This window comes from Erythrolamprus reginae, chromosome 8 (genome assembly GCF_031021105.1).
Source record: "Erythrolamprus reginae isolate rEryReg1 chromosome 8, rEryReg1.hap1, whole genome shotgun sequence".
Lineage (NCBI taxonomy): Eukaryota > Metazoa > Chordata > Lepidosauria > Squamata > Dipsadidae > Erythrolamprus > Erythrolamprus reginae.
In genome coordinates, this window is record NC_091957.1 from 31487463 (window position 1) to 31515445 (window position 27983).

The 27983-nt window shown below is 42.1% G+C and overlaps 1 protein-coding gene across 2 annotated transcripts in view; it reads right to left on the reverse strand.

Annotated features, from left to right (window-relative positions):
* Positions 1–27983, reverse strand: part of DCX (doublecortin) — a 140627-nt gene that overhangs the window by 90806 nt on the left and 21838 nt on the right. For both annotated transcript variants that reach the window (XM_070759585.1, XM_070759584.1), the window contains exon 3: positions 6417–6757. In XM_070759585.1, the coding sequence (XP_070615686.1) occupies positions 6417–6757 (341 nt within the window). The remainder of the gene's footprint in view (positions 1–6416; positions 6758–27983) is intronic.

Consider the following 27983-nt stretch of genomic DNA (forward strand, 5'->3'; position numbering starts at 1 on the left):
TACCACTGTATCAGAGAACCATCTTTCAGCTGTGGCGAGGGGGGCGTTTGCCCAGGTTCGCCTAGTGCACCAGTTGCGGCCCTACCTGGACCGGGATGCACTGCTCAGTCACTCATGCCCTCATCACCTCAAGGTTCGACTACTGTAATGCTTTCTACATGGGGCTACCTCTGAAGAGTGTTCGGAAACGTCACATCATGCAGAATGCAGCTGCAAGAGCAATCATGGGCTTCCCCAGGTATGCCCATGTTACACCAACACTCCGCAGTCTGCATTGGTTGCTGATCAGTTTTCGGTCGCAATTCAAAGTGTTGGTTGTGACCTATAAAACCCTTCATGGCATCGGACCAGAATATCTCCGGGACCGTCTTCTGATGCACGAATCCCAGTGACCGGTTAGGTCCCATAGAGTTGGCCTTCTCCAGGTCCCATCGATGAAACAATGTCGTCTGGCAGACACAGGAGAAGAGCCTTCTCTGTGGCGGCCCCGACCCTCTGGAATCAACTCCCCCGGAGATTAGGATTACCCCCACCCTCCTTGCCTTTCGTAAACTCCTCAAAACCTACCTCTGTCATTCGGCATGGGGAAATTGATTATAATAATAATAATAATAATAATAATAATAATAATAATAATAATGATTCCATCTCACATGGAAGCATTCATGTTGGCTCACATTACAATCATTTATATCCAGGGAGACTGTCCTTTTAGTCAAACCTCTGCCTCAATATGCAGAAGAAAACAGGTTGCTTATGATTCCTTCTATTCTGATTTCAACATGGAAACAAACAGCCTTAACAGTGTTGGGGTGTAATTTCAGTGCTTATTTGGAGGGGCATGAAATGCCCAACTTTAGTGATATTAATAAAATGTCTACCTTTATTTCCTTGATAAACATTTGATGCAACTCAAAAATGCTTGTCGCATAACCTCATCAACCGAAGTGCCTTTGTTACATTGTCCCTTTTCAACATTCTTGGCTTAAAACAGCAACACTCGCACACAACTCTTTGTGACCTGTGCACAGATATTTAAAGGAGCCCTTTTGACTCATTAATTTCTGATCCTTGCTGGTATATTTTAGGAGCTGCTATAAATAAGTGCACTGATGTGCAAACTCTTCTGCGGGTATGTTTGACATTTGAAGCAACAGGTTGTTTCTCAATGAAGAACATGTGAAATGCGCCAGCCATCTATTCTCTTTCTCCCCCTGCCCCTGGTTAGGAATCTTTTTATATCGACTGACATAAAATAGTGCAATAAACACCATTTTGACACAGAGTTAATTTATATGGGAGCTTGGTCTGGTTTTAACTCAGGATTTCAAACCTTCTGGGGTATCTCCCCACCTCCCCTCTTTCAGCTTTCCTCACACTCGTAAATCAATATTTAATGTTCTCCCTGAGCAGTCTTCATTTTTATTTGGCATTTTATTTCCCCATCATCTCAGTTTTAAGCACTTATCCTATGATGCATTTAAACCTTCATGTTGTTCATTGATCCAAATATATTTAAAGATAATCCCTTAAGTAAAGTAGGAAATGACCTACCCCCAAAATGTTTCTGTTTGCCTTTTCTTCAGCAGTCTTCAGCTGTTCCACCCACATGTCCCTTCCCTCCTCTTTCCCTTTCCTTCCCACTCCTTCCTTCCTCCCTCCCTCCCTTCCTATTCCTTCCTTCCTTCCTTCCCCAACTCCAAATATCAATAAACCCTCCATTACTCTCAAAGAGAAGCATGTTTTGGTCCATCCATTTGTTTAAAGAAAAAGAACCTTGGGCAGTGTGAATATATTGATGTGAATTTGTTTGTTTGTTTGTTTGTTTGTTTAGTATTTCAATTTCTAGGCCGCTCTTCTCTGGAGACTCTGGGCAGCTTACAACATAAAATGGATTCATACAAATAGACAGTGGAAATAAAAAAATTAAAAGGAAGAGTTTAAAACTAAACCCCTTAAACATGCTACAAACTAATTTACCAAACCTAAAAAAACCCATGTCATTTAGAACAATTCACTCCCATTCATCCCTGACTGTCATAATTGGAACAGTATTTATTTATTATTTATTTATTTATTACTTAGATTTGTATGCCGCCCCTCTCCGAAGACTCGGGGCGGCTCACAACATGTAAAAACAAATCATAAGCAATCAGACAAATTTAAAATATTTAAATATTTAAAAACCCCATATGCTAGCAGACACACACACAGACATACCATGCATAAATTAAACGTGCCCAGGGGGAGATGTTCAGTTCCCCCATGCCTGACGGCAAAGGTGGGTTTTAAGGAGTTTACGGAAGGCAGGAAGAGTAGGGGCAGTTCTAATCTCCGGGGGGAGTTGGTTCCAGAGGGCCGGTGCCGCCACAGAGAAGGCTCTTCCCCTGGGGCCCGCCAACCGACACTGTTTAGTTGACGGGACCCGGAGAAGGCCCACTCTGTGGGACCTAATCGGTCGCTGGGATTCGTGCGGCAGGAGGCGGTCTCGGAGATATTCAACAGTGTTTTCAACAGCCCCAAGTCTGCTGACAAAGATTTTTAACATCTTCTGAATGGCTAGGACAATGGAAGCAGTGTGAGTCTCCGGAGGGAGTTGATTCCAAAGGGCTGGAGCTACCACAGAGGAGGCTCTTCCCCTAACGCCCACCAGCCGGCATTGCTTGGCTGATGGGACCTGGAGAAGGCCAACTCTGAATGTATGGCTAGGTTATAAATCTTAAAAACAAACCATTACAGAATTATATGGCTCATGCTAGTCCATTGTTGAAAATAAAGAATTCCAATTCCAAAGGAAAGGACAACATCATTTTCCAAATAACATTGAATGAACTCTCATCAATCAACAGAGAAATGGGAACAGATAATTGGAACTGCAGTCCAACAAAATTGGCCAATTCCTTAGCTCTGCATTAAAGCAAATATGACAGAATTCTCTGACTCTGGGATTGTAGACGGATGTGTCCATAACAGCGCAGAACAAAAATGAAATTTCTGTGGCATCAAATAAGTAATTTTCCCCACTAAACCAAGACTGTTAGAAAGAAGATCAAAGGCACTGGGAAGGAAGTCACTTTGAATACTCACTGAAAAATGACTTCCATTGTTTCTGAGATTCTATAATTTAATCCCTTTCTTACTGCAAATGGCCTACCTATTCTGAATCAATCTGCTTCTTGGGTTTAAATTAAGGTACTCAAAAATAGCATAATTATACTTTATTTTTCGGAATAGCATCAGAGTATAAGACGCACCTTAGTTTGGGGGGAGGAAAATAGGGTATACCTCTAGCTAGCATCCTTAGCAAGCACATTATTTTATCCTCTAGTTAGGGCTTTAAAAAAACTTTATTTGGAGAGAGGGAGAAAGATCTTGCAAGCCAGTAGAGCTGGAAACTTTGTTAGCATCTGGTCAGGGCTGGAAAGAAATATTTGGAGCAAGCTAGACCAATGAAAAAAAACCCCTGCAAAGACTTAGGACTTGGAAAACATTCTTCGCAGAGAGTAACAAGCTTGCAAGCTGGTAAGAGGTAGGAACATCCTTAGCACCTGGTTAGGGCTGGAAAGAAACTTATTTAGAGCAAGTTAGAGCAATGAAAAAAAACTCTGCAAAGACCTAGGGCATGGAAAACATTTTTTGCCAAGAGAAACAAGAGCCTGCAACGTAAGAGCTAGGAAGATCGTTAGCATCTAGTTAGGGCTGGAAAAAAAAGCTACATTCAGAGTATAAGAAGCACCCAAATTACCAGCCTCTTTTAAAGAGGAAAATGGTGTGTCTTATACTCTGAAAAATATAGTAATTATCTATTGCTATTCATCATAGAGCTGAAACAAGGAATGGGAGCTCATCCTGTTGTGCAGTCTCGAACCCAGGCTGCTGGCTTTCCAGCTGACAAGCTCACTTTCTTTGAGAAATCACCCTCTAAAAATGAGAACAAACTGCTCACACAGAGCTGTTTTTTGAGGAATATTCCTAACGATTAGAAGCCCAGCCATTTTGCACCTGTTATTCTCTGAACATTGGTTGCCCTTCTCTCTGTGATGCGAACAATAGTGACAATTTAGTTCCCTGCTGCCACTGACAAGACAAGTCCGGGAGCAGATGGTGGCCACTTTAGCAGGTGAATTTTGAGCTTCGTTGGAGGTTTGTTTACTCATCATGGCTTCTTGTATCCAAAAAGGGACATCAGAAAAAGACAAGGGTAAAGATCTATTGATGGTAAAGGGCAGGGGAAAGGAATAAGTGGAAAGGATGACAGTTTCAAATTTGGGAGTACATGGTTTTGAATAAGGAATAGCTTGGCTTTTGAAATATTTAATGAATTACCCCCCACGTTTGATTAGTTGAAGGCATCATTCCTTAGGTGAACTGGCAGGGTTTCAGCAGAGAGACAGGAAAGAGGATTTTCAAGCAATTTGGCTCAACATTTTTGAATTATTTAGGTTATAATTACATATTTACAAGCTGCCCTTTCCTCCCTCTTTTTCTTTTTCTTTATACATAATATTGCTTCAGTGCTGTTCTCCCCCCCCCCCCTAAAATAGATTTAAGCTTTTGCAGTACCTAAAATTATTGAAATTACTATATACGGTATATGGGGTTGTATTTCCCTCCCTTTTCCTCTACATTTAAAATGAATAGTTTGAATCAATGTGCAACTGTTACTTATTTCCCAGTGCATGTATAATGTAGGAGAAAGTTCAGGGTGATTTTATGGTTTTAGAATAAGTCACACTACAGTACTTCCCCACAGATCATGTTAAATCATAAGCCATGATTTACTGACATGATGTCCAGGTTCACAAAATCACAACAGATCACATTAGTCTAAATGCAACCTCATACACCACTCAAGAGAATACTAATTTGAATAATAGAAATTTCAGATGACCCAAATCAGCAGACCAATACAAGACATCTATCAGTCAGTGTAAGAAATCAAATTTTGTTAAAAGACACAAAAGAAATAGAATCTCCTGAAAAGACATGTGAATTTAAGAAGTCTAATTTCTGGATTCTAGACTCCAGATTAAGTTTACCATATTTTTCGGAGTATAAGACACACCGTAGTATAAGATGCACCTTAGTTTTAGGGGAGGAAAATAGGGGGGTATTTATCTGGCTAGCATCCTTATTCTGTTCAGCTTCAGCACATTAGTTTATCTCCTGGTTAGAGCTGAAAAAGCCTTTTACAGAAAGAGTAGGAATGAAAACATGCCTGCAAAGACTTACGGCTGGAAAAAAACCTTGTTTGGAGGGAGTAGGAATCCGGGAAGTTTGTTAGCATCTGGCTAGGTCTGGGGGGGGGGGGGAGCTTAGAAAAAGCTACATTTGGAGTATAAGACTCACCCAAATTTTCAGCCCCTTTTAGGGAAGAAAAAGGTGAGGCCTATGCTCCAAAAAATATGGTAGGTAGATTCTAAATTTCAGCCTGTGAACCACCCTGTTGAGACATTTTTCTTCCACATAAACTTATGGCTTGACCATAATTTGAACCAGTTTACCAAAAGGTTGCTACGTCCTTGTTTGTTCCACTGCTGAGCAGTGCTGAACATCAGGTATTGGGTATAAATTTTTTATTGTTTTTCCACACCTTACAGAGATACAAATTCATATACCTTCAAATTAAAATACAATACAATATAACATTAATTGCCAAATTCTGAATCCAAATTTTCCTAATTATTTATCTGTTTTATTTTGGTATACAGTGATCCCTCGTTTTTCACGGGGGATGCATTCCAAGACCACCCGTGAAAAACGAATTTCCGTGAAGTAGAGGAAAGATATTTTTTATGTATTTAACAAGTATTTGGACTTTTAAAACCCACCCTTTGCATTAAACAGTCATTCTATTCCACTAGTTTTTCTCATCATTCCTATCATCCTTTTCCTCCCACTTATGACTGTAAATTGTTGCTTGTATCCTAACATTTTTATTAATATTGATTGTTTCATCAATTGCTTATTTGACCCCTATACCACATGATTCTTGACAAATGTATCTTTTTTTTATGTATGCTGAGATCATATGCACCAAAGACAAATTCCTGGTGTGTCCAATCACACTTGGCCAATAAAATTCTATTCTATTCTATTCTATTCTATTCTATCGTATCGTATTGTATCCTATCCTATAATGTTTCTCAGCTGGAACTACATGTGATATCCTACCAGTTTCTTTAATAGAGTACAGTAGTACTGTAGAAGAATTTTATGAATTTTTAATGGATTAAATTTTTTTAATGGATTTGATGGATTTAAGCCCCCTTTGAAAACCTGTGAAGTAGCGAGGGATTACTGTACATCATTCATCTCGTGTTACTCCACTTCTAATTTTATCATCCAGATTTCAAAGATTATTTTCCGCTCTCATACGGGCTAAAAATGCTGAGCATCGGGTTTGAAGGCCTTACCTGCTTCCCATCCAGAGTGTACAGCTTTTTAACGACTCCTGTTTCCAGCTTGATGGCTTCGGTTATGTCAGTGAGCACCTGCTCAAAAGAATGGGCCGTTTTCTTATTCAGCAGCACGCGCACCGCCTTCCTTGGCTTCACTCCACTCCGGATGATGGTCACCAACTTGGGACGCACAAAATCCTTGTTCTCCTTCGCCTGGGCACTGTTGCTACTGGCCAGGGACTGGGGAGCTTTCATGTTGGCAGACGTTTTCACGTTGACTGACCAGTTTGGGTTGACGTTCTTGGTATACTCCACTTTCTTAAAGAAGTTGTCGGAGGAACATACATAGCTTTCCCCTGTGGAGAACAGAAAATATAGGGACATTTATCAAGCGCATAGGCAGGCTCTTTTCAGCAGGAAAGATAGCTATAGAGCAGTAAACCTTTTTTCCTCAGGTGCCAAAAGAGCGTGTGTGCATGCTATTGCGCATGTGCGAGTGCCCACACCCATAATTCAATGCCTGGGGAGGGCGAAAACAGCTTCCCATGTCCCCCAGAGGCCCTCTAGTCTAGAGGCTAGAAATTAGGCGTTGATTGCTTACCTGAACGCCTCTTCTCGTACGGTGAGTGGGTACAGCAGTCACATGGGTTGCTCCTGTCCAATCCGTTGGAACTGAGCCTAGTATTAAAAAAGACTGCTGGATCCGCCCCTTCCCCAGAATTCGCGAATCCGTAGACTAGGCTCAGTAGTGAAGCTCTTTAATGTTCAACTCTCATGTGTTATAAGAAATTAGAATAGAAGGTAAAGAAGACCACACAAAGGGAGGGAAGTGACTGCTGTACCCACTCACCGTACGAGAAGAGGCGTTCAGGTAAGCAATCAACGCCTATTCTCCGTACTGAAGGAGTGGGTCCAGCAGTCACATGGGACATACCCAAGAGATAGGTCCCTAGGGTGGGAGTACATTGCTATCGTGAGAGATAACGGATTGGAGTACTCTTCTTCCGAAGGCAGCGTCTGCTGATGCGTACGAATCAATCTTGTAGTGTTTTATAAAGGAATTTGGCGAGGCCCAAGTGGCTGCTTTGCAGACTTCTTCCAACGGAGCCTGAGTCGCCCAAGCGGCAGATGTGGCAGCACTTCTGGTGGAATGCGCTGTAATATTCCTTGGAATGGAGAGGGAAGCTGTCTCGTAGGCCTTTGAGATGGCCCCTCTGATCCAACGACCTATTACTGTGGAAGACACTCTGGATCCCAAGGATCTGGGATGGTAGGCTATGAAGAGTGCTTCAGATCTCCGGATGGATCTTGTGCGTTGGATATAAATCTTTAGCGCTCTAGTGAGATCTAGAGTGTGCCATCTAATCGCCAGGGGATGCTCTCGTTGGAGACAGAAAGAAGGTAAAACGATATCCTGAGATCTGTGGAACATGGAACTGACCTTGGGTAGAAAGGTGGGGTCCAGCCGCAGAACCACCTTATCCTGATGAAACTGACAGAGGTCCTGTCTGATAGAAAGGGCTGCCAACTCAGATATGCGTCGGGCGGAAGTAATCGCCACCAGGAATGCTACCTTGAAGGATAGGTACCTGAGGGACGCAGAGTTCAGGGGTTCGTAAGGTGCTTGGGTAAGAGAGTGGAGAACCCGTGGCAAGTCCCAGGTTGGATATCTGTGGATTTTAGAAGGCCTGAGATTGGCCACTCCTCTTAGAAATTCTTGGATTTCTGGAAGGGAGCGTAGGGGCTGCCTGCGAGGCCCCGCCAAGACGGAAGAGATAGCGGCCAGATGGCGGCGGATGGTGCTGGTAGAGAGACCTTGGTGAAAACCTTTCATAAGGAAGGCGATTATCCTGTGTATGGGAAGACACAGGGGGGATAAGCCCTCCTGCGAGCACCACTGATGAAATTTGGACCAAGTATGGTCGTAGATCCGATTGGTAGACCCCCTTCTAGACTTCAGAATGATTTCCACTGTGTCTGGGTCATACCCTCGCAGGTCTAAGTCCCTCCGGATAACAGCCAGGCGGTGAGGTGGAACCACTCTGGATCCGGATGGAAGGAGGCCCCCTGCCGCAACATATCCTCCGAAGCGGGGAGTCGCCAGGGGTCCTGGACGGACAGTTGTTGAAGGTCCGCGAACCAGGGCCTGCGAGGCCAGTGAGGGGCAATCAGGATTACACGTGCTTTCTCCAGGAGGATTTTGTTGATCACGTCTGGCAGAATTGGAATTGGAGGGAAGGCATACAGTAGGCCTGGAGGCCAAGGACTCCTGAGGGCATTGACTGCCTCCGCTCCCGGAGACGGGAACCTGGAGATGAAGCGGGGAAGCTGGGTATTGTCTCTGGTCGCGAATAGATCCAACACTGGATGGCCGAACCTGAGGCAGATTTGGTGGAACAGTGACTGATGGAGATTCCACTCGCCTGGATCTATGGTGGCTCGTGAGAGCCAGTCCGCTTGGACGTTGAGGCTCCCCGAGATGTGATCGGCTAGAAGCGATTGGAGATTTTTCTCTGCCCAAAGACCCAACTTCAGGGCCTCCCTCATGAGGGCCTTGGATCTTGTGCCTCCCTGTCTGCAAATATGGCTTTTGGTGGCTATATTGTCGGTGAGAATCAGCACATGTTGGTTGGATATGTGAGGTTGGAATTGCTTTAGAGCTAGAGACACGGCTCTTAATTCTAGCCAATTGATGGGCTTGGAAGCCTCCTCCGGTGACCATGTGCCCTGAGCTAAAAGACCTTGGGCGTGGGCTCCCCAGCCCGAGAGGCTGGCATCTGTGGTGACTACAAACTGGTCGGGACACCGGAAGGGGGATCCCTTGTCTAGGGCTGGAGAAGTCCACCACTTGAGGGATCTGCGAACCGTCGGTGGGATGGTGATGCGTCGGTTCGAGTTGCTGTGGCCTGATCTCTGAAATGGTAATAGTAGCCATTGAAGTTCCCTGGCGTGAAGGCGGGCCCAGGGAACAATACCAATACATGACACCATCTTACCCAAAAGGGAGGATAGGGTGACAATGGAGGCCGATTGCTGGGGCAGGATGCGAGCAATGAGATCCAAAATGCTGCGTTTTCTCTCATTGGAGAGAAAAACCTGGGATATTTCGGAATTAATGATAGTCCCCAGATGCAGAATGGAAGTGGATGGATCAAGATGACTCTTGTTAAGGTTTATGGAAAAACCATGGTTCTGTAGAACCGACATGGTAGAGGAGAGGTCTGCAGCTACACCAGCTCTGGAATTACCATGAATTAAAATGTCATCTAAATAACATAAAATATGAATGGGAGAGGGCCGGATATGAGCCGCCAAGGATCCCAAGAGTTTAGTGAAAACCCTGGGAGCTGAGGAGAGCCCAAAAGGCATAGCCCTATACTGAAAATGCCTGCCTTGAAAGGCAAAGCGCAGAAATCTCCTATGGACCTTGGCAATGGGGATATGGAGGTAGGCCTCAGTGAGATCTAGAGACACCATAAAGTCTCCTCGATGAAGAGCTGATAAAATGGAAGATAGGGAGTGCATTTTGAATTTTCTATATTTAATGAAGCGGATTAATTTCTTTAGGTCCAAGATGGCTCTCCAGCCTCCAGAAGTCTTAGGGACCATGAAGAGGATGGAATAGAAGCCTAAACCTCTCTGGAGAGAGGGGACCGGTTGAATAGCTCTAATAGTCAACAAATGAGAAATAGCCTCCTCCATTCGAATACGAGATGGAGAGGAACTGGGAGAGGGACAAGAAATAAAACGGTTAGGGGGAGAAGAAATAAACTCTAACCTTAGGCCCCTTTCCACTGTGTCAATGACCCAGGGGTCCTTACAAGAGCGGTGCCAGGCGGAAGAGAACCAGGCTAGGCGACCGCCTATAGGCAGGTGAGAAAACTTACCATCTGGTTCTTTTGGAAGTTCTGGTAGTAGAGGATCCTCTCTGATAGCGGGACCCTCTGCCCCTGGTGGTTCTAGCTTGGGATCGAAAGCGAGGGGAATACTGACCTGGGCTCTTGTGAAATGCGAAGCTTTGATCCTGCTGACGCCCGGTGCGCCGAAAGGACTGCGGTTTCGGGGCCTTCTTGGTGGTAGGTCCCAAGACCTTTTTCTTGTCTGCGTTTTCCGTAAGGAGAGGGTCCAGAAGATCTCCGAAGAGGAGGTTACGTTTCAGTGGACCCATAGCTAACTGCCATTTCTGTCTTACCCCCGCCTGCCAAGGGCGGAGCCATAGAAGCCTTCTGGCCGTTGTGGAGGCTGCTACTGATCTGGCTGCAAATCTGGAAGATTGGAGAGTAGCATCTGCTATATATTGGGCAGCTGCGAAAATTTTGTTGAAATCCTGTTGGCCCCGTAAGTCATCTGGAGGCAGGTGTAGTTGGAGCTGACGAAGCCATAAGAGCATAGCTCTGGAAAAGAAGGATGCCGCTGCAGCACTCTTAATGGCCCATGAGTCTGCAAGGAGACTTCTTTTGAGCATTTGTTCAAGACGTTTGTCCTCTGGCCGGAGGACCTCCTCTGCCTCGCCAGGCATGGCAGCCGTTGAGTGGAGCGTCTTCACTGGTTCATCTGGCCTGGGACATGTTAGGAGTTCCTCATAGGAGGGGGAGAGCTTGTAGAGCTTCTTGTCCTTGGGAGTGGGAGTGAAGCCTATGGTTGGGTGGTCCCACTGTTTAAGCAAGGCATCCTTAAACAACTTGGGCATAGGAATTACCTCATTGTCTTCCTGTTCCTCCATGAAGTAAGGAAGATTTTCCTCTGGGGGGTCTGTGGAAGGAGTAGCTTGCTTCTCTTGCCCGGCTAGCCCCGTGGATACTCTAGCTTTTAGCAGGAGAGATTTGAAAAGCTGCGAAGGGAAAATAGCAGCTGGGGCTGGAATCTTAATCTGAGATTCCTCATCCTCCGACAGACGCTGAAAGGGGTCATCTTCCTCTTCTGCATCCACGTCCTCATCCTCTTCCTGAGAGGAGTCAGAGACCTCCATGACTGGGGCTCTGTAGGAAGGAGAAGAACTCACGGGACGGGAGGAGCGAGGGGGAGGATGAGACAGAGGAGGTACATTTAAAGATGAGAGTCTAGCATCAATAGTGTTAGTCAGAATAGTCAAGATAGACTGAAACTCCGGTGGCAAGGAAGAAATATCAGCCGGAAAAGCCTGAGGATCCCTGAGGCCCTGAACAGGTTCTGGCTGGGGGAAATCCTCGGTAATATCTGGCTCCTCTGGACCTAAACCCCATAGGTTAGGTTGGGGTGGATTTAGGTTTGGCTCATCCAGGGATAGCACAGGTACCCCAGAAGGAGGCAGGTTAGAGGCCTCCGGGGGGGTAGGGTTGATATGCACTTGGGCCTGCACCTTAAAACGTTTGGCTGATTTATCATGTATTTTTTGTAGGGCTAGGTCCCTTCTCTTCTCAGCCCTGGTGGGCTTGGCTAAAGACTGAGAGCCTGAGGAAGAGGAGGAAGAGGCCTGGGGAAGCTCAGAAGGATTACCAGTAGGCCTAACCTCTTTGGAACCTTTGGTAGTGCCTCTCTTGGGAAGGGAAGCCATAGTCTGAGCAATTACAGAAGACAAGGCTTGAGCCAAAAAATAGGGGAGAGAAGAATTATTTTGTGGAATTCCCAAGAGGATAGGTGACCCTGCTCCTAGGCCCAGGAGCAGCTGCGCCTTAAGAGGCAATCCTGGGCGATACCAAGAGTTCTTGTCCTTAAGTGCAGCGTGGCAGGCCTCACTAACTTAACTTTAAGAAAAACCAAGGCACACTGGTTGGAGGCCACTTCCGTGGAGAATAGGCCCGAGGGAACTCAAAGCGACGACTCCAGGGTCAGGCGGCGGGCTGTAGGCACTAATGGCCGACCCCTTAGGGCAGAACCGAAAGTGCAACTTACTGGGCGTCAGAGCCTTGGCGCCAAAATAACTGCTCCGTTATTTGCAATAGGAGCGACTAAGCCCGGGAGACAAAACAAGTCCCACACCGCGGGAGGTAAATAGCCCTTAATTAGTTGAAAAAAATAAAGCTTGCTCACGGCAGGACCTCCAAGGCCGGAATTAACAAACCGGCCGCGGCTACAGCACGAAGGGAAAAAACCGCAAATGGCTGAGCCGCTAACTTCTCCCCCAACTCAAAGCCCTGTAGGGCTGAGAAAAAAAAAACTGCCGGCAAGCTGAGTAATGGAAAAATCTTACTTGCTATTGAAGAGAGATCGAAGGGAAGGTGTTTTATCGAGAGGAACGAGCATTCACACACATCCGAGGATGCGAACTGAGCGAATTCTGGGGAAGGGGCGGATCCAGCAGTCTTTTTTAATACTAGGCTCAGTTCCAACGGATTGGACAGGAGCAACCCATGTGACTGCTGGACCCACTCCTTCAGTACGGAGAAGGCCTGTTTCCAAACTTCTGGTGGGTCCAGTAGGCTTGTGTTTCGCCCTCCCCAAGCTTAAAAAGCTTCCCCGCAGCCGAGTGGTGGTGGTAAAAATGCCCTCTCCTATCCCCCTGGAGACTCTCTGGAAACCAAAACACCCTCCCGGAGCCTCTGTGTGAGCCAAAAATCAGCTGGCTGGCACACCCATGTGCATTGGAGCAGAACTAAGGCAATGGCTTGCATGCCATTAGGTATGGCTCCGTGTGCCACCTGTGCCATAGGTTCACCACCACTGCTATAGAGGTTTGGACATATCTAATGAGAGAAGTCAAATGTGGAATGCAATGGCTTCTGAAAGACCATCTTTTCTGTTATTTATCCATCCCTGTCTATCATCTTCTCCATCCGAGTCTATCTGGTCACCAAGTTATTGCCCCCTGTTTGGATATACATAATGAAAATGCATTTATATGTTTATTTGTTTTTTTACTTGATTTATATGGCCACTCAGCTCAACACAGTAACTCTGGCAGAAGGGAGTTCTTCAGCGGGGGCGCTACTGGTATGGTTGCTTGCACAGCTCTGCCTGACCGGCAAGAAGCCAAATCTCATGCGAGGATCTTGAGCATGGGAGGTTTTGTGATTTTCAGCATTTTTTGCTGCGTGGAAGCAGGAGACACTGATAATCAGCAAAATCCCATGCACACGAGCATCTTCATGCGAGATTTGGCTTCCTGCCCAAGTGCCGAAGCCAAATCTCACACAAGCACCCACCCGCCAGTCATGCAGAACTGCACACAGAACTCCGTTTTCCCTACCAGTGGGATGGCACTAAGCGCACTGGTAGGAACCCAATACTGATCTTTGGGCATCTGGCAATACATCAAAACATACTTATAACACAACACAAAAATAAAGCCAATATCACAATACTCAGAAAAAGTTAATTCGTTTCCCATCTCTCAGATTTTTACAACTGATTGATTGGTTGGTTGAATGATTGAGTCATTCATTCATTGCAAGATGAAAGAAACATATGCTATCTGTCCTATCTGTCATGATACAACATTCCCTCCAGTGGTCTGCAGTTCCTCTGGTTTTTCTATACTTCTATATTTCCATTAATTCTGAAAGGAAATCATGAGGACAGAAAATGCTTTTCATGGGTATAATTTCCCAGAAGCAGTAGTACACTCATTGCTTCCTGGAGAAATAGTGGAAGGGTTTTTCCTTCCTCTGCAGATTCTGGAAAAATAATTCAAATACAGTGGTACCGCTACTTACGAAGTTCCATGACCAGGTTCTTAAGTAGAAAAGTTTGTAAGAAGAAGCAATTTTTCCCATAGGAATCAATGTAAAACCAAATAAGGTGTGTGATTGGGGAAACCATAAGGATGGTGGAGGCCCTGTTTCCTCCCAGGAGATTCCTAGAGAGGCCCCACGGAGGCTTCTCCCCACTTTTCCCAGCCCAGTTTCCTCCCAGGAGATTCCTAGAGAGGCCCCACAGAGGCTTCTCCCCTCCTTTTCCAGCTGTTTCCTCCCAGGAGATTCCGAGAGAGGCCCCACGGAGGCTTCTCCCCACTTTTCCCAGCCCAGTTTCCTCCCAGGAGATTCCTAGAGAGGCCCCACAGAGGTTTCTCCCCTCCTTTTCTGGCCCTGTTTCCTCCCAGGAGATTTCTAGAGAGGCGCCACGGAGGCTTTTCCCTGCCTTTTCCGGTTACAGTTTCAGAGGCTCAGGTTGTAAGTGGAAAATGGTTCTTGACAAGAGGCAAAAAAAATCTTGAATACTCTGTTCTTATCTAGAAAAGTTCTTTAAAAAGTTCTTAAGTAGAGGCGTTCTTAGATAGAGGTACCACTGTAGTTCCTTCTAATCCAGTGGAGAGTTTTCAGGGGCTGGTTGTGCCTCGTGTCATAAAGGCAGGAAAAATGGGGGAGATAGTGGACGGGTACTGAAGTACTTTATAGTTCATCACAATGCTGCAATTGTAGGACTCTGACTGGCTCACAACAAAGACCAACAATTATAAACAATTTAAAAGTACATTAATAACCCTTAATAAAACCATACATATCTCTCAATCATTTTTGGCCAGAAAAGCCAGGGCTTAATGGCTTTCCAACTGCTTTGAAAGAACAATTTCCTGGAAACTAGCTATTTTGCAAAGTGCCATGTTTATATTATACTGGGACCTCTAAAAGAGAAAGGATCTGAAGGCAGCTGCAGTGAAAGACTCTTGTCAAATAACACATCTGCTGTCATGGATGTAATTAATGTTTGACATTGCAATGTATCTAACAAATCCAACCTGATGTCTACTCATTACAGGAGAAAGAGAGACAATTTTAGAACAAGCACCAGCCAGAACCTTTTCACTCCCATCTTCCCAATCAAGCACTATAATCTGTAATCTGCCAACACAAAGGTAGCAATCAAAGTTCTGGTTGCTGAAATAATTCTACATACACCGTAGTTAACAGGAAGAATTATTGCTTGTCGCCCCTTTGTAGTGTATGTATCTCCACATCTCTATCTCCACAGTTGCTATCTCCAGCAATTCTGTCTCTCAATGGCATTTCATCTGATATTCATCTCGTTCTCTGACTTTGCTTTTAATATATCTTTTTAATTAAAGAAAAACAAGACAGGGGTCTTTTGCAAAAGGAAACATTGATTTCATGTCTTCTGTATTTTTAGAAAAATAAAATGGTGGACAGCCATATGCTTTTTTAAAAAGCGTGCCTGCCTGTCTAGAACAGTGTTTTTCAGCCAGTGTGCCACGGCACACTAGTGTGCCACGAGACATGGTCAGGTATGCTGTGGGGAAATTAAACATGGGTTCCCAAACTACGGCCCGCGAGCTGGATACGGCCCGCGGAGGCCATTTATCCAGCCTGCCGCCAGCCGCCTCCATCCAAACATAAACATTCCCCTCACAATCCCTCCAGCTATCAGCGACAGGAAGAGTGGAGACACAGGGAACGCGCACTGACCAATCACCTTCTAGGATTCACCCCGACCACTAGCGATGAACCAATAGCAGGCTGCTTCTCATCCACACCCAGGAAGGTCCCTGGGCTGCCATGCACTTGTCATTGTGTGGCCGTGGCGAGTAGTTGTAGCTGCTACTCCGATTTCTAATCCTGGTCAGGACTGGAGGTAAATGTTGCCACCACTAGATGAAGCCTCAACTGGCTATGTATAATATGTACTGTGTTGGAGTGTCATTTTGGTTGGTGGTGTGCCCCAGGATTTTGTAAATGTAAAAAATGTGCCACGGCTCAAAAAAGGTTGAAAATCACTGGTCTAGAAGAAAGGGAAAAAAAGACATTTGGGGTCAGACAAGGATGATGATGTTAGAAAAATTCCCCAATGAACATTGGGATGTCCCACCTCTGCCATCAGGCATAGGGGAAATGAGACATCTTCCCCAGGCCTATATAGTTTATGTGTGGTATGTTGTGTGCATGTTTTTTTTAAAATTATGGGTTTTTAGTTTTTTTAATATTAGATTTATATTGTACAGTTTTCTACTATTGCTGTGAGCCACCCCGAGTCTACAGAGAGGGGCAGCGCACAAATTTAATAAATGAATGAATGAATGAATGAATGAATGAATAAATGTCATGATGGGCATAATGTCATTGTACCTTTAAAAAAAAAATAAGTTTTTTAATTAAATTTTTCCACAACAAACAAACAAACAAAAAAAGAAAAAAAGCTTAAAGAAAAGTGTGCCCAACACCAATAATCCCTCCACCATTAGGGGGTTCAGTTATTTACAGTAAATTTCAATTTCTTCCTTGGCTTCGGTTTACATTTCTTTACATACAAAGAGTGATTGAAGTTTATTTTTCACATTGTCGTCATATATTCTACGTAAAATATAATCTTTCACCTTATTCCATCGTGCCATCAGCTTCTCCAATTTATTTTCATCACAGTTAATTAATCTTGATTCCGTAATTTCAAAGTGAATGTGGTCCACCATGTACCAGTACCAATTTTGGATTGTCCATTTATTGCTGTCCTTCCACCCTAATACCACTACTGCTTGAGCGCTTTCCAAGGCTGCTATTTTGATTTCTCTAAATTCTCATAATTCCCCATGTTTAACTAATGTTGCTAATTCTTTCGTGATTATCCAATTAATGTTTAACATATTGTTAATTTCATTCTGTACTTCCTTCCAAAATTTTTGAACTTCAGCACATTCCCAGAGCATATGCATAAAAACTCCTTTTATTTGGCAACCGTGCCAACAGTTTCCTTTTCCTTTCCTCTGGAAGTGTGCTAGTTTTACTGGCGTGAAGTACCATTTGTGTAAAATTTTCCTTCTCATTTCTATAATTCTTGTGTTCTTTATCTTATATATATTTTCTACTACGTCTTCCATCTTGTTTTCATTAATCTGTAATTCATTTTGCCAGTATCTTGTTAGGCCTTTAATCACTTCCTCTTCCACTTGTAATAACATACTATAAATCTTACTAGCCTGTCCTTTTGAATCATTACTCTTTTCTTTCAGTATTTTCTCTAGACAGTTTTCTTCTCTTAAAAATGCTTCTTTAATCTCCGTTTTATTCAAATATTTGCATATTGCATTAATCTGCAACCATTTTTGTTGGCCCAACCACCATTTGAGGCGAGTTCTGTTAACTCTTCCATCTGTCTCATATAATTGTTCTATTCTCATTATGCCTTTATCATTTAATTCCTTTATAACTCTACCTAGGTTAATGTCATTATTTATGTTCAAAACATGCAAGGTTGATAATTTTGAGTTCCTATTTGCTAATTTCCCTTGCCATTTTGACCAAATATCTACAGCTGCTTTGAAAGGACCAGCTAATCTATTGATTTCTATTTTACTCCATTTTTTAAATAAAATTTCTTTGTTTTTAACGTTGTTAATCTCCTTTTCAAGTTTCACCCACTTCTTTTCTGTCAGTAATTGCAATTCCATTAATCTTTCTATTTGAAATGCCTCTCTCTATAATTCTAAATTTGGGCACCCCCATCCTCCATCTTTTTCTCTGGCAGTCAGCCATCGTTTCCTTGTTCTAGGTTTTTTATTTCCTTCAATCCAATAGTTCATTTTAGTGTCCCATTCCTTTAGTTTTACTCCTGGGAAGGTGCCTGGTAAAACTTGGAATAAGTACATCATTTTTGGAATAATCATCATTTTAAGAGCTCTTACTTTGGCCATTTTTCTCAAACTTTTATCTTTCCACTTTTTAATTTGCTTTTGCATTTTTTTCCATATGAAGTTATAATTTGCCTCAGCAATTTTATTTGGGTTTTTAAATAACCAAATTCCTAAGTATTTCATTTTTTTACATCCTAATTTCAATCCTGAGTTTTTTCGTATCTCGATTTGCTCTTTGGGACCTATATTCAAACAGAATATTTCTGATTTCTCAATATTAATTGAGAGACCTGATTGGTCTTTAAATTCCTGAAGTACCACCATTAATTTTCGCATCATTTCAATGGGGGTTTCAGACAGTATTATGGCATCATCTGCAAAGAGATTTAATTTCAATTCGAGTTTCCCAATTCGGTAACCCTTCCAATCCCTATCATCTCTGATTTTATTTGCTAGAACCTCAATTGCCATTGCAAACAAAGTGGGGGAAAGTGGACACCCCTGCTTAGTTCCATTTTGGATATTAATTTTCTCTGTTCTATTTCCATTTACCCTAATATAGGCCATATTATCCTTATAGATTTCTTTTATAATTTGACAGAAGTTTTCTCCCATATTTAATTCCTTACAAAGTTGAAACAGGTAATTATGATTAACTTTGTCGAATGCTTTGTACACATCTAACTTCAGAACACATAATTTCTTTTTGGTAGTGGTAGCATGGTGTAACACATTAACAACATTCCTAATTGGTTCGTGAATCTTTCTTCCTTTAACAAATCCATATTGGTCTTCCCCAATTATTTTTGGTAAGATACTCTCTATCCTATTTGCTATAATTTTCATAAATATTTTATAGTCCTGGTTTAATAAGCTGATGGGGCGATAGGATCCCGGATCTAACAAATCACGATCTGGTTTTGGAATAGTGATAATCTCGGATGTCTTCCATGACTGTGGAATGTTGAAGGTTTGAAGTATGTTATTAAATAGTTTCCCCAAATGAGGTAATAATTGAGTCCCAAAAGTCTTATAATATTCCCCCGTAAGTCCGTCTGGGCCTGGAGCTTTGGCAGGTTTCAGTCCATTAACAACTCTAATAATTTCATCATTTGTCATTGTCCCGTTTAGCATTTGTTTATCTTCATCAGTTAGTTTCTCCTTAGTCTCTATCTTTTGCAAAATAATCTGATCTTTTTTATATAACTCTTCATAAAACTCTTTCATTATTTTTTGCAATTCATCATTACTACGTTTTATAACACCTTTCTTGTCCCTTAGAGCAACTATACAAGATTTTTCTTTTCTTTTTTAAAAATAATTTGCCATTTGTTTCATTGATTTATTGCCCCATCCCAAAATTTTCTGCTTTACAATCAATCTCATATTATTCCATATTTGTTGATCCATAAGTGTCAGTTGTTGTTTTTTAATTTTTAGTAAATTGTTCCACTCCCCATTTCTTGTACTTTTCAATCTTTCTTGAGTTAACTCAACATCTTTAATTATTTTTTTCCTTTCTGTCTCACATTTTTTTTTAATATAAATTTCGGTACTGATACAATTCCCTCTCATAAAGGCCTTATGTGCATCCCAAATTGTTGATTGCTTCATATTTCCCGTGTCATTTAATTTAAAATATTCAATCAATTCTTTTTGGAGTTTCAATTTATTTTCTTCTCTTCCTGACACAATGGGATTGTATCTCCATATTTTTTGTTTATTGTTTGAGTCAAATACAATTACTGCTAATAATGGGGCGTGGTCAGATAACCAAATGCTTTCAGTTTCAGCTCTTTTAAGATATGCATTCCCGATTTTGTTCATTAATATATAGTCGATGCAGCTAAACTTGTTATGCCTAGCTGAATAGAACGTGGCTCTATTTGTCGCCTCGTCATGAAGATCCCTCATACCTAATTTATTTAATGGCACATTATTTTTCCCCTGTTTCCCTGCTATCAGTTCAATATTGAAATCACCTGCCAAAATCACTGTACCTTCTGCGAAGTTATTCAATTTACGCTTTGTATTTAATATGAATTGCTTTGTGTTTACATTTGGGGCATAAATTACTGCTAATGTTATTACTTTATTGTTCATTTTTCCTTTAACAAATAACATCCTTCCCTCCTTGTCCCTTTTAGTCTGGGTCAATTCAAAAGGAACTCTTTTATTTATTAAAATTGCCACTCCTTTACTTTTATGATTATTGCTTCTGGACTCATATACCCCTCCCCAATCCTTACAGTTTGTTAATTTATCATTTCTTTTTCTCCCCTTATGTGTTTCTGATAAAAATAGAAAGTCTACTTTTTTATCCCTAGCCAGTTTCATGATTCTGTAACGTTTGATCTGTGACGACAATCCGTTCACATTTAGTGACATCAGAACTTTTTCACCCATTCCTTTTAGTTATGTTTCTCTCCTCTGTAAAGCGAAGCATATTGGAAGATTCTTCATTTATAATCTTGAACCCCCACCCAAGTGCCCCTCCCTCAACATTCCCCCTGGGGGGAATCAATGGAAGAAATCTCCATTGGCTCCGAGAGGCACCCATGGCTTTGCTATCCCTCTAGTACGCTCTAACAAAAATACTCCTTTAAGAGTCAAATAGTAACCCTCAAACACCCCCCCCCTATTCCTTCCTTTAGATAATGAAGGGAAAAGAATACCCATAAAGTTAGTCAGCTGGGAACAACAACACCATTTATACAATGCAATGCTTGTTTCTTATTTCTTCTTTTGGCGTGTGATGCGTCCCTCCTCCTTCTTTCCCTTCTCTTGAAGTAAAGCTAGTTCTTTTTCTAATGCGATGATTATTTCCTCCTTCTCTTGGCTGCTGGGATCTCCTGTAGATAACAGAGAAATTGTTTCTCCCCCTTCAGCTCTAATTGTGTCTTTTGTTGACATTGCATGGTGATTTATATCCGGATTTATTCCCAGCTGTCGAAGCATTTGCATTCCTTCTTCCAGGGAACTCGCAAAATAAGTCTTGGCATCTTTGAAGATCAGGATCGTAGCTGGAAATTTCCATGTGTAACGCTGATTTTTCTGTTGGAGCATATTCGTCACTTGTCTCATTTGGTTTCTTAACATCAGCGTCTGAGGAGATAAATCTTTCAAGACCCGGACAGGAGAGCCTTTATAATGAAGATTTGGGTTTTTTTTTAAGCTGTGTAAAAACTTCGGCTGCTCTCCGCTCCAGGGCAAATCTTATCAGACTATCTTTTTGATTGGCTAAATTCCGAGGACCGTAAGCCCAATGGACTCTCTTAATTTCATCCAAGTCCACTGTGATTTTACTTTCCAGGAACCATTGGTAAATCAATTGGGTTAATTTCTTATTTTCACCAAAATCCTGCTTAAATCCCCTCAATCGTAAGTTTGATCTCCTCTGCCTGTCCTCCAAATTGTTTATACGCTGCTCTTGTTTTTTCCTATCTGCCTCCAGTTTCAAGATCCTTATCTCCTGATCTTTGGATTGAACTTTCAGTTCGTTCATGCCATTTGTCATTTCTTTCATGGCTAGTTGCATTTCTTTAAGTTGTTCCCCCATGTTAGTAAATGCCTGGAGGAGTGTATCCATTTTTCCCCCTCGATCTGGGATAGTCGCCATTTCCCTTGGTCGTTTTACTCACTTTTTTAGCAGTGAAGTTCTGGTCTATAACTCCTCTTTTTAGCTGATCCAAGCAGGTTTTCGAAGTCTCTTTCAAGTTCTCTATCTCATAAATCACTTTCACTTAGCTTGGGAGGGCTGTTGAGGGCTAAGATTTGTTTTCTGTAATCACATCTGGAGAGCGTTCCGTGGGAGCGTCTACTCTGGACGCATGCGCAAAGCCTTCTCCCGCAAAGCCTTGTACCTGATATCTATGTCTATGGCAGTGTTTCTCAATTATTTTCTGTTACGCCCCACCTGGGAAGAAGTAAACATTTTGTCCCGTCCCCCCAAGTCTCTGCCGGGACAATTGTTTGCGATATTTGGCATGTTTTCACTGAAAAAAACTCAATGGGTTTATCAGCGTGATTGGGGTGTAATGTATTTAAGTGATGCTTTAATTTATTTGGCTTCATGCTGTCTGCTGCCAACATTTTAGACACAGTCAACATACCGGTCTTTCCTTGTCTCCCACCATAGTCACAGAAAAGTCAAGTGCTGCATACGCTTTGTCATATTTCCTCTTCTTAGTTTTCGGGAGACTTACATTTGTCTCATTATCTCCATCTCTCTCCTCCTTTCTTTTCATCCCTGTTAAATATTTTTCCATGATGTCTCCTAAGAGTTTGATATCTGCACTTGTGTGCTATTGTTCAGTGCAAAGAAGAACCCCAACTCAAAAAAAGCACATTCCCTGAGGCCATAAGCCCCCCTCGCACCACCCCAACATCCCCCCCCCACTATTTGACAAGCACTGGTCTATAGGAAGATAAAAGGTATGCTGACAGGGGAAGGTTATAGAACAGAAAGAAGGAACATCCCAGCCAATTTGTTAAGGCATTAAGGTAGAAACCAGCAGATGGCGAGTTTTAGTCTTACCTAAGGCATAAAAAAACAAAAAAGGAAAAGAAAAACAAAAACAAAAAAATCCCAACAATAGAAATGGAAAAGGAAAGAAAATAAAAAAAAGTTGATTGGAAACTTGAGTGCAAATTGCCAGGAGTCAATGAGTTCTAGTCCCACCTCCGACATGAAAGCCAGAATACCTTAAGCTGTGTGGACTTCAACTCCCAGAATTCCCCAGTCTGCATGGGAGTTGAAGTCCTCATATCTTAAAGATGCTGAGGTTGAGAAACGTTGTTCTAGAGACCTCTAACAATTGTGCTGAGACCACTGTCCCGGGAAGGTTGGATGAGGCTGGAAGACATGGATAGGGAAATGGCCTAAAATTGTTGATTCCAATGATGTTGAAGATCCATTCCCCGTGCTGGTTGGGGAATTCTGAGAGTCGACGCCCATAGGTCTTAAAGTTGCCAAGACTGGATACCTCCGCTAAAGAATTCTATTGAGGAATGAATTCAAATCATCTTTAAAAGGACAGATTCTTAGCTTGTGGGCTCTACTTTGATTCTCTTACTGGAATCCTGATGACTTTCAAGAAGGGCTGTGGGCTTTATTTTGTTAGAATCTTGCTGAAATTCCCTAACTGTTGCATGCAAACAATTGGTTCTGCTAAATGAACATATATTAAGAATTAAAGTACCCAGATTCTTCTCATGACTACAAAGAAGTAATAAGAACCAAGTTCATCCATCCCTTCAGCCCCAGTTTTCCTTTTATTTCAGCAGCTTCCATTTGTATGGAAGGAGAGAAAGGTTTTTTCAATGTCTTTTTTATGATCAGATCTTAAGGAAATATATATCATTTCATTTCATTTCATTTTATTATTTTAAATTTGCCACCCATCTCGTGTGCAATAACTCTGGGCATCTTACAACATTGTTGTATGATTGCTGTAATTGGGTATGTCTAGTTTAATAAAAAAGAAGGACTAGGGATTATATGATAGTAATGCTCCAATATTTGAGGGACTCCTACATGAGGGGAGTCAACCTATTTTCCAAAGCACCAAAAGCACCAAAGGCAAGACAAGAAACAATGGGTGGAAATTAGACAAGGAAAGAAGTAACCTAGAACTAAGGAGACATTTCCTGATAGTGGTAACAATTAAGCAGTGAAACAGCTTATCTTCAGAAGTTATGGGTGGTCCATCATTGGAGGCTTTCAAAAAGAAACCATACAATCATTTATGTGAAATGGAATAGGGTTTCCTTCCTGAGCAGGGAGGGAGTAGGACTAGAAGACCTCTAAGGTACCTTCAAACTCTATTATTCTGTTAACATAAATTATTAAGAGTTTTATTGGTCAGTTATCTGCTCTATCTGCTCTATGTCCCTGATTGAAATGACATCTGCAAATACTATATTATATTTATAACTCTTCCTCCAGGAGCTCAAGATAGCCTTCAAAACTTGCTGGCAATTTCATCTAAGCGACCTCAACAAAAATTGACAAGAATACAGTAAACATTCAGATTTTGGCCTCTTCCCAAACTATGGAGAAAGGATACAGGATTTCCTCCCATATTTGACCGAGCAATGACCGAGCTTCAGGGTTTGCGTGACTCTTTATTCAACAGTTGTGTCTCTCTGAACACTCAATAGATTGTCAAGGAGAACTGATAGGTTGTGGCAAGAGCCTGATAGATTTTAATCAGAGATATGTTTTGTTGGGCAATTTAATCCATTGCCCAGAGAAGTCCTTCTCTAAAGGACATTTGGAGATGGTGAGTTTCTGTGTCATGTTTCTGCTCTATATCAGGATCTGTGAATGATTGATGTGGCTGAACATTCACTCTGCTTCAGCTATGTCCAGCTTGTTGAGGGCTGGGGGTGGTAACACACAAAGTGGAATGAATGCAGGGCAGTGAAGAGCCAAATTCTAGAAAAACCATGTTAAGTTGTTGCTGCGAGGCCTCCTGACTTGCCAAACATTGGTTGTGAAAATAATGAAGAAGAAAAGCATGTTTTCAAATCTCAAAAAGACATTAAGAAAAGAGATGTCAACCGCTCAATGGAAAATTACAGAATTATAGAATCACAGGGTTGGAAGGGACCTTGGAAGTCTTCGACTGCGAACTTCTCTAGTCTAATCTATACCATTTCAGACACATTGCTGTCCAATCTCTTTTGAAGAACCTCTAGTGATGGAGCACTTTCAACTTCTGAAGCACTTCCACTGATTAATCATTCTCAGTGACAAGGAATTTCTCCTTGATTCTAAGTTGGTTCTCTCTTTGATAAGTTTCCATCTGTTAATTCTTGTGATGCCTTCAAGTGCTTTGGAGAACAGGTCAACCTCCCCTTTCTTTATGATAGCCCCTCCAATATTGGAAGATTGCTACCATGTCCCCCCTTGTCTTTCTTTCTGTTAGATTAGTTATATGCACTTCCTGCAACCGTTCATCATACACTTTAGCTTCAATCCCCTAATCATTTTTGTTGCTCTTCTCTGCACTCTTTCTAGAGCAGTGATGGCGAACCTATGGCATGGGTGCCACAGGTGGCATGCAGAGCCATACCTGCTGGCACTCAAGCCATTGCCTTAGCTCAGCTCCAATGTGCATGTATGTGCCAGCCAGTTGATTTTTGGCTTGCATAGAGGCTCAGGGAGGTGTTTTCGACTTCCAGAGAGCCTTCGGCGGGATGGGGGAGGGCGTTTTTACCCTCTCCCGGCTCCAGGGAAGCCCTTGGAGGCTAGGGAGGATGAAACATGAGCCTACTGGACCCACCATAAGTTGGGAAACAGGTCATTTTCAGCCTCCAGAGGGCCTCAAGGAGGTGGGGGAAACTATTTTCACGTTCCCCAGGCATTGAATTATGGGTGTGGGCACTCGCACATGCGCGATAACACACATACATGCTCTTTCAGCACCCGAGGGAAAAAGGTTTGCCCTCACTGTTCTAGAGTTTCAACATTGGTTTGTAACATGGTGACCAAAATTGGATGCAGTATTCCAAACGTGGTCTTACAAGTGCAAATATAAAGCAGTCGTATCACTTCTCATGATCCTGATGCTATCTCTCTGTTGATGCAGCCTTAGGATTGCATTGACTTTTGTGGAAGCTGCAGCAACTTGCAAGCTCATATTTAAGTGATTGTCCACTAGGATAGCTAGATCCGTCTCACAGTTACTGCTGTTTACTGCAACCTTTTGCTCTTCTCAAATTATCTCCAGATCTTATGTATGCTTTCCGAAACAGGAAGAATACAACAAAATAACAGAAGCCCACATCTAATACCTCTTTCAGAGGAGAAAATGATTGGCATGGTGATGACATCTAGCATTATTTACAATGAACTTGCCTCAGGGTGGAATTGGGATGACTGAGTGGAACTGAGCATTTACTGGCCAGATGCCTATGTAGAGGTCATAGCAGATTTTTTCTCTCTGCACCCGGAGAAATATCTGCCGCTACCTAGGATTGAACTCACAGCTCCCTGATTGTGAGGTGAGAGTTCCACCTCTAGGCCTGCTTCTATGATGACATCTAGCATTGGCCTGTTCCAGAGCTTTACACTTTTCTTCCTGAATAATCAAGACATGCAATCAGGCATTTGTATACGGCCCAAGATCATAATGACAAATGCAGCTGGAAAAGGCATCTCCATAGGTTAGCTGGAACAGGTTAGTTCAATTTGATGGAATATTTACTTTATACAACCACTTTAGTAAATATTTCCAAATATAATAAGGGAACTGATAGTATTTCATATTATTTGGAGAAATAGTATTGATATTCAATGCAGGGTTGATAAAATTAAGGGAAAAAGCTTTTTGCTTCATGCTAGGGCACAACAGCTGGAGATAACTGGGCTTCTTGGAGAATAAATTTCATAGAAGCAGGCATAAGTGGCAAAGAGTCTTCTACATAGGATCCCAAACTGGAATATTCTAGAACAAGGGTGTTCAACCTGAGCAGTGTTAAGACTTGAGGACTTCATTAACAAAGTATGAAATAAGGAAAGTTCAGAACTTTTCCTATTAGGTATATTCCCCAAAAATTACAAAAAATAAATTCAATATTTGATAGTGCATATTTTAACGGTGGCAAGAATAATGTTTGCACAACGATGGAAATACGAAGAAATTCCAAAAGAAGAAGAAGGGACAATTTAAAAAATCATTGAATGTGCTGAAATGGATATGATGACGAGAAAGTTGAAAGGACAAGAAAAAGAACATTATAAAATCTGGGATAAGGTTTATGATTGGCTAGATAAAAGATTAAGGAATAATGAGTAAATAATTAAGTCATAAATGTGTAAATAATAAATAGTCATAAATGTGTAAATAGCTATATTAGAATGTTAAATATTAAGAATTAGAGAAAATAGTAGTAAGGAATATAAGAATATGTATCTTTGCATGAAAACATATGTAGAATTTTACTCTAGAAACTTCTGTTAAGAGCGGGGTGGCAAAAGCCTTTATATATGTTTTATGTTTGTTGGTGTTCTGTCTTGTCTTATAATAAAATAATAATAATAAAACGATTTGTGGACTTCAACTCCCCAAATTCCCATTGCTGACTGGGAAATTCTGGAAATTGGTCCACAAGTCTTAATGTTGCTAAGGCAGGGCACCCTTTTTCTAGAGCCATTGTGCCAACTTTGGAATCTTTCTAAATCGAACATGGATGGAACCTTGGAAGTAATAATAATTAATAATAATTAATTATTTCCCACAGGCTGATATAGTTTTATGTATGGTATGCTTGTGCTGTATGGTTTTAAATGACAGGTTTTTGTCCAAGTTTAATTTTATTCCCACCCACCCAATTCTGCTGCTGCCTTGCCACCATGCCAAAATATCCTTACCTGTCTATCCTCACTTGAGGGCTCCTTGGTGCTCCCTGAGCTTGGCTGTTTCCTTGCATAGGTTTCATTACCCAAACTAGGTACCTTTGGAAGGCTTTAAAAACTCACCTCTGCCAGCAGGCCTGGGGCGGTTGAGCTCTAATCACTCTGCTCCGGGCGTTAGTATGACTGTGATGTGAATGAGTGCAATTATATTCGTGTGCTTTCTGCCGCACGAATCCCAGCGACAGATTAGGTCCCACAGAGTCAGCCTTCTCCGGGTTCTGTCGACAAAACAATGTCGTTTGGTGGGACCCAGAGGAAGAGCCGGGGCGGCCCTCTGGAATCAACTCCCCCCGGAGATTAGGACTGCCCCCATCCTCCTTGCCTTCCATAAACTCCTGAAAACCACCTATGTCGCCAGGCATGGGGAAATTGATTCCCCCGCTGTCCCGCTTTATGTATGGTTTGTTGAGCTGTGTGATTGATTTTTAAATAACGGTTTCTTAATGTGTTCTTTTTTTTAAATACTTGATTTGTAGACTGTACTGTTGTTGGAAGTTGCTCCGAGTCCTTGGAGAGAGGCGGCAATCAAATCAAATCAAATCAAGTCCAGTCCAATCCAATCCAATCCAATTAAAAAATATGGGTTTTTAAATTAGTTTTATAATTGGGCTTTAGAACTGTTTTTTAAAAAATTGCTTTTATATGTTGTGAGCCGCCCTGAGTC